Here is a 17,703-nt window from a genome sequence, read left to right as displayed (position 1 = left end):
AGTGAAATAATCTTCTTATGATAATATAAGAAGGCTTCCTGAAATAAATGCATGTTTTAACCTCAATTAATTTGACATATAACCTTAGGCTTTTTGTAAGGAAATCCTGGACAAACATGTCTAAGAAACCTTAATTACTTTGAGACACATGCAAAGAATCTCCACTAAGCCTGTACTCCATTTCTTGAAGGCAGGATCATATTCCATTGTTTTATATTGTATTGTATTGTATTTAGCTGTCAGACTGAACACTTGCTGCTGTTTGTCTTCAGATTTGGCAGGGATGTGTAAAATGAAACATGCTTAAAGGCTTGGTTTGTTGATGTGATTTCAAATGTAATCTCTTTACAGTCGACTGTTATGGTGTTGGGATACTTGATGGGAGTTCTTTCATTCACGCCCATGTAAAAATTCAAAGACTTTAATCTTGTCAAGGGGCATAAAAGAAAAGTGTCCTGGCAGGTCAATAAAACATCATTAAATGTCCTTCTAGTCAAATGGATTATACAGACATGTGAAAATTGTTTTTCATGCACTTTGTTGTCTTTCCCGCTTGCTCTTCTTTCTTTTCTGTTTAAACCTTTTTCATTTTTTTTCAAATGAATATGAAAGAATTTCACCCTAATGGCAAGAGGTGCCAGTTATCTTGAGCTAGGCACCAAACTCCCCACTGCTTGAGGTGCCTTTCCATGGGCAGTCCCCCCCACTCTGACATCTTTCCATCTCCGTGCATGTGTGTGTAAATTATAATTTTTCCTTGTGGGACTAATACAGTGTACATTGTTATTATTATTAATTGCCTAACTAAAATGGAGACAGTGGGAACCACTTTTTCAAAACTGCAAACTTCACAAAAATGTGTCTACGGTAAATATATGGTGGAGTGCCATTTCAGGAAAGGACTTAAACAAAACCAATAAAACGTAACGTTTCATGTAATAAGCCGCCTTATTGTTGTAATCCTCACCAGGGGAAACGGACAAAACAGATAAATAAATGAAGTCAGCAGGACACCAAGGAAGGGGAGGGGCTGCCTAACAAAGCAAAGATTAAGAGGAGTCCATCATGACCTTATTTCAATGAGACGAGAACCCCCAAACTTAACACACACACACACAAACACAGACACACACGCACAGACAGACAGACGGCCCCGCAGACACACAAACACACACACACACACACACACACACACACACACACAGGGGTATCTGCTTCGGTGGCCTGTAACACTAAGTTGTGGCATTATGGACATTTGCTCTACCTATCACTTTGTCTATAATCTATATTTACGATGTTCCACTCTCAAGATCGCTCCTGTGCTGAGGAAAATTACGGGCGATGTCCTACTTTTAGGTCGGATGTCCGTTACCTTCCTTTTTCTTCGCTGTTGGCGTTCTAACCTGTGGTGGATTTCTGAGAACTCTGGTTACCTGTTCCTCAGCGCTCTGCAGGGTAAATCCAGACAGCTAGCTAGACTATCTGTCCAATCAGAGTTTTCTGTTCACGACTAAAACAACCTTTGACTGCACACATGTTCCACCAAAACAAGTTCCTTCCCGAGGCTATTTTGCAGAGGCACCCTTGCTCTGTCAGGCGCTTAGCCCCGCCCATGACGATTGTGATTGGTTCAAAGAAAGGGTAATAACCTGATCACGTTACTAACTAAGTTCTGGTGAGTGTGCTCCCCGGAGTCCTTAGTTTTGTTTTCGCCCAGCATATTTCCTTGAAATACAATAGCATCAAGATCTTGGTTGCAGCTGTCGCCGTGGTCCTGCTGCATTACACCCTGCTACGTCCCGCTATGCCCTGCTGTGTTCTTCTGAACCCTGCGGCGTCCTGCTACGTCCAGCTATGCCCTGCTGTGTCCTGCTGAACCCTGCTGCGTCCTGCTACGTCCAGCTATGCCCTGCTGTGTCCTGCTGAACCCTGCTGCGTCCTGCTACGTCCAGCTATGCCCTGCTGTGCCCTGCTGAACCCTGCTGCGTCCTGCTACGTCCAGCTATGCCCTGCAATGCCAAGCTAGACACTGTACACTGTAATGCCATGCATGCAGTGCCCTGCTATGACTTGAACTACTACTACTACCATTTTGTAGTCTGTTTCATTACCTTTATTGTGACTGTTATTGGCTCTGGGTATCACACCCCCAGCCAGCACCTCCAGACACCGCCTACAAAGAGCCTGGGTCTGGCTGAAATTTCTTCCTAAAAGGGAGTTTTTCCTAGCCACTGTCACACTGTGCTTGCTCATGGGGGATTTACTAGAATTGTTGGAACATCATAAATTATAGGGTTGTCTAGACCTACTGTATCTGTAAAGTGTCTCAATATCCCTGTTGTTATGATTTGATACTATAATTAAAATTTAATTGAAATTGAATTGTAAGATATGGAAAAAATCTGACACAAAGGAAAAACTACTCTGCCTTTAAGCCTAGTGCCAAGCACTAATGTTCCATCTGTTAAGTCACCACCATAAAAAAACAGGAAAGGGAGAGAAGTAGCTAAAAGAAAAAAAGGGTGGAGTGACAAGAAAAGCACAACAAAGCTGCAGAGCGCAGCCAGAGACACCTTCGTCGGCCTGGGTGACGCCGCAGGGAGAACTAATACGGGATGACAACAAAGAGAAGCCTGGGTGAGACAAATCCCAGCAGAAATGCTCTTATGGAGAAAAAGAAGATGCATGGCAAAGCAACGGGTCAAGGCGCAGCAACAAGCAGCTAACATACAGCACAAACACACCTCTCTGTCCCCCTCTGTCAGGACACACAGGGAAGAGACGGATTACACCTGAAGGCCTCCACTCAACACATCAGCACAGACAGATAGATGCAACTGTACAGACACAAACACATACACACACATACAAAAACAGTCAAGAGGAGGAGCTGAGCTGCCGAGGATTACACAACCGGGACAATGTCCCTGTCAGTCTCATCAACACTTAAACCTTTATTAGAACAAGAAATCATTATAGCTGCAGATGCTGGATTCTACTTTTTATTAATTATTAAATTATCCTATTCCGTGTTGGGGTAGTTTCTCAAAAAAAGGGTAACACTTTACTTGAAGGTTTTTACATAAGAGTAACTTAACACAGTCATGACACATGAAAGCCAAACCTAACAATAACTTGTCATGACAAAACCATATGACATTTATTAAAATAAGCGTTATATCATGATTGTTGATAGTGTTGATGACACGCTCCTGACAGTGTCATGTAACTCTTATGTAGATACCTTCAAGTATAACCAAAAAACCTAACGACTTACTTTGCTACAAAACTCACTGCTGAAAGTGACTAGTTACACTATTAATTACATTACTTTTGGATTACTCCGTAACTTCACCTGATATGCACCATTACTTACTTGCCAAAATAAGACTATAAAGTTAAACCTCATGTCTGCCCAGATTAATACAAACTTTATTATAATGAGGACATACACAATATCTCTCTGTTCTGCTCTTTAATACCACAGAGCTAACAACTAAGTTGTGAACATCAGCACAACATGTGTCAAGAAGTACTGGCGGCCGTCCGCTCTTCTTTATCTGTATTTGGCCCGGTAGGTTTCAGAAAGACAGTGATTCCACTGTCCAAAAGGCAACACTTCCTCCACTACGTATGCTGCCACAAGCCCACTTATGTCTGCGTTGTTTATGTTGAATACAGTCTTGGCAACGTGCTCTTCTCATCTGCATCAGCGTCACACAGGGTCCGACGGACTTTAGCAACTAGCTTAGATTGGATGTTGTGTCTGTGGCAGTGCAGCGGTGTTTGTGGCCAATTTACACTTTACAATCAAGTTTCTGTCCTTTCATACAACTCATTTGAAGTAATAGGCGTACCTCCACCCCTCAAAAGACATCTTAAGCGGTAGCTCTGACATTTTTGTTTTGTCTACTCAAAGTGTTAGATTTGAGTCGCGCATGCGTCACTTTGCAACGAGTGAAGATAAATACATATATATATATATATATATAGGCCTATGTATACGTTATTTTTTTAGTGGCAGTTGGTAGATGTCTTAAGCCGCAACAGATAAGGGTGGGGGAAATAATTGATTCTTAGATGCATTAAAATTGTCTCTAAAACAATTTAATGCTCAATGCAGATAAGTTAATAATCGATTAAAAACAAATAGTGTTGATTTTTATTTATGACCTTCTGTTTCCAGACAAGTAAAAATAAGAAAACAGAGTGACTAAAAGAGGATGGGATAATGGACAACAACTTAGAGTTTAGGCAAGAGTGCAGAAAAAAGCATGGAATGATTACACAATAAAAAACCTCAGTAGACGAAACATTTCATTAAAACTTGTGTGTGACAAGTATATGTCGAAATCTAAGCTTTGTGCCTTATTTTAAAGGTCCCATGACATGGTTCTCTTTGAATGCTTTTCTATAGGCCTGGAGTCTGTAGACCCTTAGTGGTCCCCTAATACTGTATCTGAAGTCTCTGTTATATAGACCTTTGTGGTCCCCAAATACCATATCCGAAGTCTCCTAAATTCAGCCTTGGTGTAGAATTACAGTTGTCCCTTATGACCTCATAAGGAGCAATATTTCAGATTGGCCCATGTGAGCTTTCATTTTCTTAAAGGCAGAGCAGGATACCCAGATATCGGTTTACACCCATCGCCGTCCACTGGGGGACCATAGGCAGGCTGGGGGAACTCATATAAATGTTAAAAAAACCTCATGAAGTGACATTTTCATGCCATGTGACCTTTCAGCAATGGTGCTCTGTTCCCACATATAATCAATTCACTTGGAGCGGAAAATATCACTACATACAGAACCAATTCAGTAAACAAAGAAAGGAATGGAAACACAGAATTGCAATTGAGAAAGTGTTTTGGGTAAGATGAATGGAGACTGCCTTGTGTCTGAGCCACGGATAAAGCTAAGTCCAACAAGAACAGATCAGGGCATTGATGTTTTTTTAAAGATCTGTCAAGTTCAGAAAGGACTTGATTCTGAGTTGAAGAAAACATGTTTGTGAGATCCTGTTCACTTGGAGATCCCAGATTATTGTCTGTGCAGTAATTCCAGATTACTGTATTCTGACTGTAGTGTGGTGCCGCCCCAGGAAAGTATTTAACTGCTGGGGTTAGCCAGGCAGATCCTGATTCATCCTCTCTCTTGAGCAATTTAAGTAGATCATAGCCTAAACATTGTCAAAAATCTGATAGCTACAACAAAGTCCTTTAAAGACCGTAGACAAGATAGTAAGAGAAGTTTCAGATCCTTTACTTCAGTAGAAGTACTGATACCACACTGTAAGCATACTCTGTTACAAGTAAGTCCTGCATTGAAAATGTTGCTTAAGTAAGGTATGTAACTTTCATCAGGAAAATGTACTTAAAGTATTAAAAGTAAAAGTACTTAATCCCATTATAGAAAGTGTAAAGGACCCGAACAGTTGTAGTAGGACTTGTAGGCCGTTATACTGTTGGCTAGTTTAATATATAATCAAACACCAGATTTTATAAACTACATGTGTTCTGTGTGCAGAAAATCGTAATGTGTAAACTAACTAGTAACTAAAGCTGTCAGATGAATGTAGTAAAAACTGCAATATTTCTCCCTGAAATGTAGAGGAGTGGAAGTAGAAAGTGACATGAAAAGAAGAAGTCTCAAGTAAAGTACAAGTGTCTCAACATTTTTACTTAAGTTCAGTACTAGAGTAAACATACTTAAGTTACATTCCAACACTGGATGATCATTGGCGCTACGGGAGAGTAAAGCCGTGAGCATGTGTTGTGGACTGTTACAAGATCTGGAAGCCCACACTTTGGACTCTCATCCAGTGAACTAATATCCAGTACACTAATATCCAGTACAATAATATCCAGTGAACAAATATCCAGTACACTAACATCCAGTACAATAATATCCAGTGAACTAATATCCAGTACACTAATATTCAGTACACTAATATCCTGTGAACTAATATCCAGTGAACTAATATCCAGTGAACTAATATGCAGTACACTAATATGCAGTACACTAATATCCAGCACATTAATATCAAGAGAACCAATATCCAGTACCCTAATATCCAGTACACTAATATCCATGATGCAAGGGACAGGCCCCCTTCCCCACAAGAGTTAAAAAGAAAACAAGAACTGTGTCAACTTGTGCTACTGTCACTCCCCGATGTCAGTCAAGTGCAGATTTAAGTCGCGCATGCTCAGATTTAAACGGTTTACGGCATAACTGTCATAATGAACTTTGTGAAATCCATGAAATAATAAAATACTTTTCTCATTACAAACAGAAGATGGAAATCATTTCAAAAAGGTTTTAGCTATCTATGGTTGCTTAATTACTAACATTAGATCACAAAGCCATTCAAGTGACAGCCTTTGTAGTGTTTGATTGCTAGCTTGTAGCTAGGCTAACAGTCAGTACAAAAACATTTTAGCTAGCTATGATTAACTGATTGCTAACGTTATCTTAAAACGCCATTCACTAATAACCTTTGTTGTGGTTGTTGCTAACTTGTAGCCAGCAGTGAACCAACTTTGTTAAGTAGGTCTATTTTTACTGTAGTGACATTACAGACGTCTTGTTAGCATTATGTATGCTACTCGTCGCAAACATCAACATCGACATCGGTAGTGACAGCTACATCCGGGGGTTAAAGAACACAACAGGGCAGCGAAAACTAAAGATACATTTAAGTAGATTTAAACTAAAAAACCCTAACTCTACACACCTCAAATTGATGCATACAAATTCTGCAGAATGCAGGACATAAAATGTGTGGCCCTCATTTCTTTTCTTCTTTTTTTTTTTTTTTTTAATAAATGTAGCCTACAGGGGAGGACCCCTTGGTTATTTTGTGCCCTGCTTACAATGTTGAAACAAAACCTATGCCCTTCTGTTGTATCACACTTTGTACCACCTTATGACAAAAAGATTGAGCATCTCAAATATAGGAGCTCAACCTTTTCACAGAGTAATCCCTAAGTCACTAAGCCCAGAGTTGTAATGCTTCTGTTAAAGGTAGCCGGAGAGACAACCTGTTTGTAAAGTCCGAGTTTGGTGGTTGCTAAGCCCTCTTACAAAGTGATCTTTTGTGCCCCTTTCTTTCAATTGATTAACTGTTGTTTGCTGACTCAGAAAGAGAGCACGGTGCTAATCCTTCCCCAAGATCAGCGCAAACTGCACACAAACACCACGAGACAAAAGAGTAAACAGCGAGGAGCAGGGAGGACAGGACGAAAAGAGAAGCAGAGATGCAACTCATCCCAGAGCTGAGTGATTGTTGTAGCACACTTCCAGGAGAAATCCTCCAATTTGAGCCGAGAGACAGCTCAGCCGCCGGGCTTAGAGATTTACTAATTGTTTTGGTGTTACTTGACCTCATCTCATGTAATGGCGGCAAACAGTGGCATGGGACTGTTTTGCAAGTTGATTACAGCTTTGAGTTGATTACAGTTTGTCAGCTATGGAGAGGCACACTGCCGAGTAAGCACGGGCAGCTTCACAAAGTGACTTGCAAAGCCAAAAAGTCTGCACGAGACGTTGGCCGGAAGACAGAAACCGAGCATCGCAGTAACGCACGTATAAGTTTGGTTGTTAAAGCAGCATTAACATTTTTAAAAATGTCCTGAGTCACACACCTGCAGGTCCATCATAACTAAATTATATTTTACATAGCAGCAGAGATGCAAGCATAGGTTGAATTCACGGGGAGGATGGGGGGTTCCAACCAGGACTAAATTTACTTTTTTTTAATTTACCAGCCAACCAATCCACTAGCCAAATTGTTGACTAATTTCAACAAAGAATAACTTTACAACTCAATTTAACCAATACTGCATGCTAGACACGTAGCCAACAATTGCATGACATGTCACAACATAAGTGTTGTTCATGGGAAATGTAATATTAGTACTACAAGCAGTGTTAACAAGCAGATCAAGATTGCATTTCCAAGCAAAACACACAAAACTGCCCACATTTCTTGCCAGAAAACAGACCAATCTGTTAGAACAGACACCGTCAATTTAAAGCCCTGGTTACAACCCCCCAATAATCAAAACTGGCAAATGCACCCCCCCCAAAAAAAACAACAACTAACTAATCTCCAGACATGTACATCATAAATGGATGCAGACAAATTCCCCAGAATGCAGACAGTGTTTCATGTTCAATATTTTGCTCAAATGTGGAGATCTAAACTAGTCTGGCTCACCAGACCCAGCTCAATCTTTTAAGACTGAACATTAGTCTGGGGAGTCTGCTCTGTATGTTCTCTGCACAAGAGGTGTGCTCAATGGGCCGAGTTCAAATGACTCTATACGCAATTGGAAAGTCCTTCAACCAACAGACCAACTAGCTAGCTGGTAAATTAGGCTTTTACCAAAGCCGGTAGGCAATAATGCAAACACATCATTTTTTTGTAGGAATTGTTCCAGGGAAAGTTTCTGTTCCGTTTTCAGAGAAAGCTTGCTTTTGAAATCTTTTAACGGTGCTCTAAGCGATAATGGGGGACATTACTTCATGTTAAAGTATTCTCAAACAAAACGAGACTCGCTTGCCCCTCCGCAGATAGTGAGGAGATGTTTTTTACAGTGTGTTCAGGGGACAGCCAGCAAGCAGATAGTGAGGAGATGCTTTTTACCGTGTGTTCTGGGGACAGGCAGCTAGGAGATAGTGAGGAGATGGTTTTTACAGTGTGTTCAGGGGACAAGCAGCTAGCAGATAGTGAGGAGATGTTTTTTACAGTGTGTTCAGGGGACAGGCAGCTAGCAGATAGTGAGGAGATGGTTTTTACAGTGTGTTCAGGGGATAGGCAACTAGCAGATACTGAGGAGACGTTTGCTGTATGTGACAACACATGTTGTAGCCTAAAACACGTGTAACATTGCTTAGAGCACCTTTAAAACAGCAGAGACAGCGGCATCAACAAGTTGCTGTGGTTCGGTGCATTCAATGTTGAATGTAAACTAAAAAATAGTTTGCCATCATTTCTCAATCGTCATAGTGTCAAACTCGCCAATAGCGTTAGGCTTTAGTTTTCCCCTGGAAGTGAACTCCGCTCTGTGCCTTGAAAGTCCTGTATGTCAACGCCCACCCACCCCCCTAGACCTCCTACCCACGCGGCCAGAATACAGGGGCCGTCGAACAAAAACGTAGAATGCTTACAAATGACAGTGGTTAACTTTCCGTAGCTTGTTGAATGAATGGTTCATGACAACAGACTGCTCTATGCCTGGATTCTGTTTTAATCTGGTCTTACAGATGGTTCCATGCAGGTGGAGTGAATGAAACCTTGTTGTTACTAAGCTTCCTGGGATAGAGGCGCTGCGTTGCTCACTTACATCAAATAGTCGCTCTACGTACACCTCCTCGTTGACTTTCTCCCGCAGCATGTCCTGGGAGTGACGAACAAATGTCACGTAACCGTCGGCAACATCCATCCCGGGCTTCTGCAAAAGGGGAAGGAAAAGGAGAACACACCATTGCTCAGCCAAATGTTGAACTGAATCATCCTTTCTTAACACATACAAACATAGAAAAATTCTTTTTGAAGCAAAACACTACAAAAGCTATGGGAAATCATTTAAATCACTTTCTTTAAAGTGGACAGAGTTAACCCGTAAAGTCCAAACCCAAAACTTATTGTGAATGGTAGACAGACAGAAGGACAGCCAGACTTTTTCAAAATTATACCCTATTTTCCCACATTTCCTTTTTCATGGATTTGTATCAGATTGTATCCCCCTTTCTCCCAATTTGGGGATTGGGTTAACCTAACCCTAACCCTATTTCTAAGAAAAAAATTTCAGGAACATAGGGCTGTCGAAACATATGGCTGACCCCGATCCCGCTAATTCTTCATCTAGCCGACCATAGGGCTGTGAGAACATAGATCTGTGGGATCATTGGGCTGTGGAAACATAACGCAGTGGAAACATAGAGCTGTGGTAACATAGGGCTATGGGAACATAGAGCTGTGGGAACATAGAGCTGTGAAAACATAGGGCTGTGGGACCATTGGGGTGTGGGAACTTAGAGCTGTGGGAACATAAAGCTGTGGGACCATTGGGGTGTGGGAACTTAGAGCTGTGGGAACATAAAGCTGTGGGACCATTGGGCAGTAGGAACATAGAGCTGTGGGAACATAAAGCTGTGGGACCATAGGGCAGTGGGAACATAAATCTGTGGGAACATAAAGCTGTGGGACCATTGGGCAGTAGGAACATAGAGCTGTGGGAACATAAAGCTGTGGGACCATTGGGCAGTGGGAACATAAAGCTGTGGGGACATAAAGCTGTGGGACCATTGGGCTGACCCCGATCCTGCTGACTCTTCATCTAGCATTATCATCAGCTCAACGTCTTAAAGTGTCCTCTTGTCAAATACCTGCAAAACTGACAACACATTGGCTATACGTTGTGCTAATCACCAAATGTGTTGTGTTGCCATTGTGAGCATGTTAACATGCTGATGTTAGCATTTAGCTTCAAAGCATCCCTGGTCCTAACTACTGTACATCCATCACAGCGCTGCCAGCATGACTGTGGACTCTTACTCCTGGTATTAGGTTCTTTAGGTGACAAATGTACAAATGGATTTCACATCATGTAAGATGTGGAAGCCAATTGGAATTAAAATGTTTTTCTTAAGGGAAAACATTTTTTATTTTTATTTTATTTCCATGAATAGGAAAAAAATAACTAATAGAGATCTGAAACTTTCCCATTTGATTACCTACATTTTTTTTTTATACAGTATATGTGTAGGATTAAGGCAACAAAGAATTATCCAGTGCTAACTTTTGGTGGATTTAGGAGAAATTTACAGGCACAAATAGACAAAGTGGGGTAAAATAAACCTCGTAATGTGTAGCGTGGACTTGGATTTGCTTTTTCCAATTGTCAAAAAGTAGACATGCTTTGGAAGCAAAATAGCCCTAAAACTCAAAATTTACAAATTATGGTTTTGTCTGTAGTGTCTCCCCTTAAATGATTTATTTGGTATTAAAGGTATTATTTGTAGAAAAGGAATGTTTGAATTGCCAAAGAAGTGTTTCATTTACACGGATGCAGAGTTCTTCAGTCAGCTCTTTTCAGAGAGCCGAGCTCGGCTGTGAACCAACACTCCCAGTCTGGGCATGTGTAAAGTGGCACTGGAGATGTCAGTTGGTTTGATGGGGAGAACAGATTGGTAGGAGGCCTGCCATTCTGACATCTAAAGCATTCACTGAGGACAAAGCATTTGTGACCAGTGCCTTAATTCCCTCTCTTACATCAACATATCTTACATTTTCAAGAGTTCAACTTCCATCTTTTTAGACTCTGACTCATTCGCATGTGGAAAGTCACACAAAGAACTGAGCGCTAACTGCCACTAAACTTAGTTAACACATCTGCAATGACACTTACAATGTGTAAATGAGTGTCTTTTTTACAAGTGAAACTCTAATTTTGTACATTAAGGACACAATTAGCGTGCTGGGCTGGAAACTGTGACCCCTGCCAGTGTACACAGTGCCTCGTCACATTCACTGACAATGCATTCATCTGAAATTTGGCAAGTTGCTACGGAGATGTGTTGGCAGCTCTTACAGATCTGATGCCTACACGCACATAAGCACACACACAGACACACATACCGGCACCCTAACAGCAGGATGGGCATGTGTTGTACAACATGGACTCACAATGTGTACTGAGAGTGAGGAACGAGGCATGGCTGCCTGTCAGTGTCTGGCCACATGCATATGGATGGATATTTGATGTCCATCAATATGATGTGGTAGAAATATTGAAAGTGTGGTCAAATATTTGTACTTGCACAAGAAACAAACACACGCACATTTCTTGGGAACAAAAAGCCTTAATTCTTGTACTTTTTAACCATTTGAAGGTTATAGATAAATGTAAAATAGACCAATGGCAAGTTTATGATTCTCAGTTTAACTCTACATGAATGAGAAAGAGGTTTAACATAACTTATTTAAATGAGCAAATATATATATTATATTTACGGTGTTTTTCAGTAACAACATAATAAGGAAGCATTTATACACTACTGGTCAAAGGTTTGGGGTCACTTGCAAATTCCCAAACCGCTCGATTATAGACAGAATACCAACTGATCTGAATGGGGTGGCTGATCTTTAATGCAATATCTACATTGCCCATTATCAGCAACCATTCTTCCAATGTCCCAAAGGAACATTCTGTTCACTAATCTGATATCATTTAAAAAAAATTACTAAAAACATTGAAGAACTCTTTTGCAAATATGTAAGCACATAATGTAATCTGAAAACTGCTGCCCTGGTTAAAAAAACAATGCAACTGATCTCAGCTAGTATTCTGTCTATAATGGAATTTGCATTCCATTAAGACCTTTGACCGGTAGTGTATATGTAAGGGATCTTTAAACTGCTGTTTTGTGTTGTGCCAACCAAAATGTTCTTTTTGAGTGCACACCCCATTTACAGCTGTATTTATGATACCACGAACCACACACAATGTTTACATAGGGTTCTCACCATGGTTTCCACATGTTGTGTGCATCTTTGAGATCTTCAACGTGTTCACTAGATTACCTTCATAAAATGTTTCCTTTTTTAGCATTTTAGTTTTACATTTACTTTATTATTATTATTTTTATTCAAACATGAAGGGAGAGAGTGAGGGGGGAATGACATGCGGCAAAGGGCCACGGGTCATAATTGAACCTGCGGCAGAGGACTGGCACTCCTATATAGGACTGTATATGGGCGTGAGCTCTACCAGGTGAGCTGCCCAGATGCCCCCAAAGCCAATTTTCAAGAATATTTCCAAACCGGCATTTTCTTTTTTAGAACCATTGGCGAACAGTTGTCTTTCTGCTTCCATATGATAAGGATTTTTCTGAAGAATGTGGCCAAACTGGATTCATCCAAGCTGAGATCTGATCACAAAGCGGACAAGACCACCACCAGGTATAGGGGTGGGAATCTTTGGGAGTCTCGCAATTCAATTAGGAGTCAAACTCAGTTCTTCCTTTAATAAATAGAAACTGGTTTGAAGGTTGTATTCCAGTGCAATGTGAGCCAACCCATCCTCTCATGGTTTGACTTTGACTGTGTTTGTTTCATTTGTTTTCCTATAATAACCACTTCTTGGCAATTAAAGCATGATTTGAGTTGATACTGTTGAGGGTTGTGTTTAGAAAACTCTAGTAAAATTTTAACAAAAAGAAAACATTTTTCCAATTTTTAAAACCAAAGTCTTTTAGTAGTCAAACCTAACCACACATGGGATGCAGGGCATGGCTTTTCCTTCACGTCATATTGGACATATCTAATTAGTCATTAAATTCTGTAACATTAGAAGTCAATTAGCTGACATTTTTATCCGATTAAGTGCTATTCCACCTTGAAGGAACAAACTCAAAACAGAAAGTAACAAGTCAGGGATTTTTCCTGCGTTGACAAATTTTTGGCAAACCCTCCAACCCAAAAAAAAGTTATTAACCAGTCCCAAAAGAAAAACCACCAGCTCTAAAATGATAAGGAAATGCATTCATGTACATTTCAAATTCTTCACAGGTAACATTAATTATGACTTTAATTCAATTTAAGGTGTTTTGTTCAATTTAATACCATTTATATCAAACAAAAGGTTTCAAAACAGTATCCTGACTAAACTTAGAAGATGAACCAGTCTGTGATCCACTCAACATCCTCTGATCTTAACTATTAATTTAAATTATTCATAACTTTAGTATTGCTTTCTCCAAAACTAGGTATAATGTCATTTAAATTAGCTCTATTAACCATGAATAAATTAAAATTGCCAAAAACGTCAGGGAAAAAACGCCCGAAAAAAGTTTGTTTTTGAATTTGGACCCAGAAGGACAACAAGTTCATGGTAGACGGGAAGACAACACAAAGGTTAAGAGCAATGTACCAAACGGTCCGTTAAGCAAGCAGACCATAAACTTGAATAGGAGATCTAATCCCAGTTTTATCTCCAGAGTCAGGCTGTACCGGACTCTCCCATGATTTATTTATATAGAAATATCATTTTTTAACCAGTTTTATTTATTTGGGTATTATTTACTCATGCATAATATACATTTTTGTTTATTAAATTCTCAGAAATAACAGGAACAAGCCAGGATTTCTGTCTCCGGGAAAAAAAACTGCACACAAAGTGCAACTGTAAGCGTGTTTTTTTATGTGTTTTTTTTATCCAAGGTGCAGTTGAAGAGAGTGTTTTCAGCCGGCGGCGGAAGATGTATGAAGCTTTCAGCCGCCCTGATGTCAGTGGGAAGCTCATTCCACCATTAGACTAAATGTATTTTATAGGAGACAGAGTTGATTAATGGGATGATTGGGATGTTTGAGCTTTGATAAGTATACACACAAAAAGATAAAGTCTCACTTACAGGTACATCCACGTACTTGGAGGCAGCTTTCACCTTGACACAAAGGAGAGAGAAGTGAGTGAGAAATAGTCGGGACTCCGGCGGCGGCGCAGAACAAAGGCCGCCGCGCTGACACTGGGCAGCCTGGTGTTTAGTGCTTGCTGAAGTGGCAACAGTGACTCATGTGGATATTTCAACTGCAAAAGTGCACTCCCAAATTCAATAAGCATGGCTTTTGTAATGCTGGGGAAAACCTGCTGAGGAGTTAAGCTATTTGGTGCTCAGGGTGAATTCAAAAAAGGTCAAATCAGAGCTCAAAGAGCGGAGCGAACCTGGCACACACAGTATATAGTATATGAATGACAATTTATGTAAGTTGTAAATGTATGTACATTATTGGTATGTAAAGCTATTTATGTAAGTATTTATGTACTTTCCTAAGAGTAGTTCTCATAATGATTTGGCAGACTGATAAATAAATGAATTAATTTATTATATTTAACCCAGCCATTTACTTAAGGAAGATAATCCTGTTACTGAGCTTGATTCTTTATTTGGCAGAAAGTCCATAAAACAGAAGGTGACCACAAAAAGCAGGTAAGATCATCCCCAAAAACCAAAGAAAACAAAGATGAAGTGGAACTGAGGGAATACACAGAAAACAGGTAGGGAAACACACAGCTGACGCAGGGAAGTACAAACAAACACAATGATCAGACACAAGACAAAGGGAACACAGAGGCTAAATACAAGAGGAACAGCTGATACAACAGGTGAAACACATCAAATGGGGCAGAGCAATCAGACAGGAGGGAAACTAGACAAGACCGGGGGCAAAAACCGAGACGCCAAAAAAAAACTGGAAACGGAACATACGCTCACTGGAAAAGACAAGACAGGAAGTAAACATGGACTAGGACATAACAGGGAACAGAAACCTACACAATAATCACTGAAAAATACACAAAGAGGAAACAAAAACACAGAGTACATAAACAATCAATCAATAGGGAAATACCGGAAACAGAAATATACAAAACCCCAACAAGGTGTGTACTATATGTGCAGAAGTGGCACAATATACTGTATATTTATTTTTATAAATTACGTTTCTTATTTATTGATCATTGTTGTTACATTTTTATTCTCAAAGGATTTTAATTTCCTCTTTTTTATTTAGTTAGTTAAGTTATTGTTATTATTATGATCATCATCATCACCACTGGATGGATTGCATATATATCAAAAAACATTGCGATGATAAGAGAATTGTACTGGACTGTTATTGATTGTAAATTAAGTGAATATGTTATAAAAGCAATTAAAGTATCAACAAGAAAAATGGTTAAAGTGAAGAAAAATACAAAACCTTTTTAAAACCAGCAGGATGGATCATTAAATGTTCTGTAATTTAAAAGTCTTTTTGTTAAGATGATGATTCAACTGACAGGCTCAAGGATTGATGAAATAGGAGAACCTTAAATATTATATATTATACATAGAATCCCAAGGTATGTCATTACAAATAAAGACAAACATCAATGTATTTACACATTTATTAAAAAAAGTAAAAATATTGGAAATGCCCATTATGATTGTAAGACTTATTGAGCATAAGAACGGAGTAAGTTAAAGTTGGAGGTAAGCAATCAACAATGAAACGAGTGTCTGCTGGTATGGGTTTGGGAAAGAAAAGGACCATGGTGTTGGAAGAATGTTCATGTGCTACTTACTGTGAAAGACAGGAAGGAAGAGAAGAGTGTTCCCTCGTCATATCTGGAGAGCTTGGCCAATACACTCTCTAGGATGACCATGAACTGAGAAAGAGGAGAATAACCAAGATCAGCTCAAACCTAGTCAAAGCATACTTATACTTATACATATACTATTGCTGCATGTATGTGATATGATGTGATTTGTTGTCGGTCTGGCTCAGGTTTAACTCTTTGTAAAACATGAACAAACACAAACAATGAACACCCCAGAATTTTCTTTTATTATCCAGTTTGACAGTCAGTCATAACGGGGTAAAGAACATAAATGAACTACTTTAACGTAGATTTTCTTTAGGGCTTTATTATGTGGTATCGGATTGTACATAAACTCCAATCCTTCCTGATGCCAATACCAGCGTTTTAGGCAGTATCAGAGGAGGTATCAGAACATCGCTACATTGAGGTTAATAGTTCAGCATCTTCCCTGAGTCCTGTTACGATCGTTTGGAGTGTCCGTGAAACTCTTTGTGGTTGTTTTGTATCACTTTGTCATTGTTTGGAGAGCCTGTGTAGTCTTTTTGTATCTCTTTATGATAATTTTGCGTCTCTCATGGTCGTGTTGCGTCTGCTAAAGGTCCAATATGCAATATATTTACTGTAATGAATCCAAAAATGACCACAATGCGTCTTCAGATATTAAGGAAACGTGCTAAGCCGAAATACTATCTATTATGACAGCAATGCTAACGCCAGTATTTTCTCCTTTTGAAATTTCCGTTCCTGTGTGTTGTTACCAAATGGCCAGTTTGACAGCCAGGTCGGGTTGCCAGACATACTGTACCTGTAAAAATATAAACCCAGCATGCTACTGCTGTAATGTTAGTACAGCCATGACAGCAGCAAATAACCAACAAGATCAATGGAGATAGATTCTACCCGACAGTTGTGTGAGCGGTTTGTAACAAGCCCCGGGTAAATATTGGAGATGTATTTGAAAGATTGAGACAGCTTTAAGCCAAAAAGCATGCAGAGTTGGCTAATTTCCTCTAATGGTAAGGTAAGGTAAGCATTAGCTTCAGGCTTATTTATCACAGCTACAAGGAACGGGAATTTAGTGTCATTTTAACTTGCTCACATTGAATTATATAGCTAGAGTACCCAAGTTGGTTACTTGCAAAAACAACTGACACAAAGCCAGTAAAGTGATTCTGACTGGTCTGGACTAACGCCGCCATGCTAACCCTGCTAACTGCTAACATTACCGGAGGACCAGGCAAGAGGGCCACGACTGTTTACAACGTGTAGCCTGTTCAGCAGCCATGGCCGACAATGGTGAGTTATTGTAAATATTACAGTTGAAGTCAGACTAGTTAAAATCCAAGACATGACTATGGCAAGATAACAAGCATTTCTAAGCATTTAGGTACATGGAGTGCTAGCGAAAAAAATTAACGCTAGCATAAGGTTTGGCTAACTTCAAACTTCATTCATTTCTCTCAGCCAAGACAGGGGGAGGGAGGGAGAGAGAGAGAGAGAGAGAGAGAGAGAGAGAGAGAGAGAGAGAGAGAGAGAGAGAGAGAGAGAGAGA

The 17,703-nt window shown here is 39.8% G+C and overlaps 1 protein-coding gene and 1 long non-coding RNA gene across 9 annotated transcripts in view; one reads left to right on the top strand and one right to left on the bottom strand.

The window, feature by feature from the left end:
• Nucleotides 1–17,703, bottom strand: part of cadpsa (Ca2+-dependent activator protein for secretion a) — a 218,337-nt gene that overhangs the window by 27,673 nt on the left and 172,961 nt on the right. For all 8 annotated transcript variants that reach the window (XM_034868944.1, XM_034868945.1, XM_034868946.1 and 5 more), the window contains 3 exons: nt 16,134–16,217; nt 14,422–14,454; nt 9,351–9,458 (listed from right to left, as the gene is read on the bottom strand). In XM_034868944.1, coding sequence (XP_034724835.1) covers nt 9,351–9,458; nt 14,422–14,454; nt 16,134–16,217 — 225 coding nt within the window. The remainder of the gene's footprint in view (nt 1–9,350; nt 9,459–14,421; nt 14,455–16,133; nt 16,218–17,703) is intronic.
• Nucleotides 3,891–9,765, top strand: LOC117943087. The gene is made up of 3 exons (XR_004656282.1): nt 3,891–3,902; nt 5,641–5,645; nt 9,685–9,765. It is a non-coding gene; the product is annotated as an uncharacterized LOC117943087 (long non-coding RNA).

The sequence above is a fragment of the Etheostoma cragini genome, chromosome 4, assembly GCF_013103735.1.
Source record: "Etheostoma cragini isolate CJK2018 chromosome 4, CSU_Ecrag_1.0, whole genome shotgun sequence".
NCBI classification, from domain to species: Eukaryota; Metazoa; Chordata; class Actinopteri; order Perciformes; family Percidae; genus Etheostoma; species Etheostoma cragini.
Note: the sequence above shows the minus strand (reverse complement) of the source record. Positions and strands in the feature narration are given on the sequence as shown.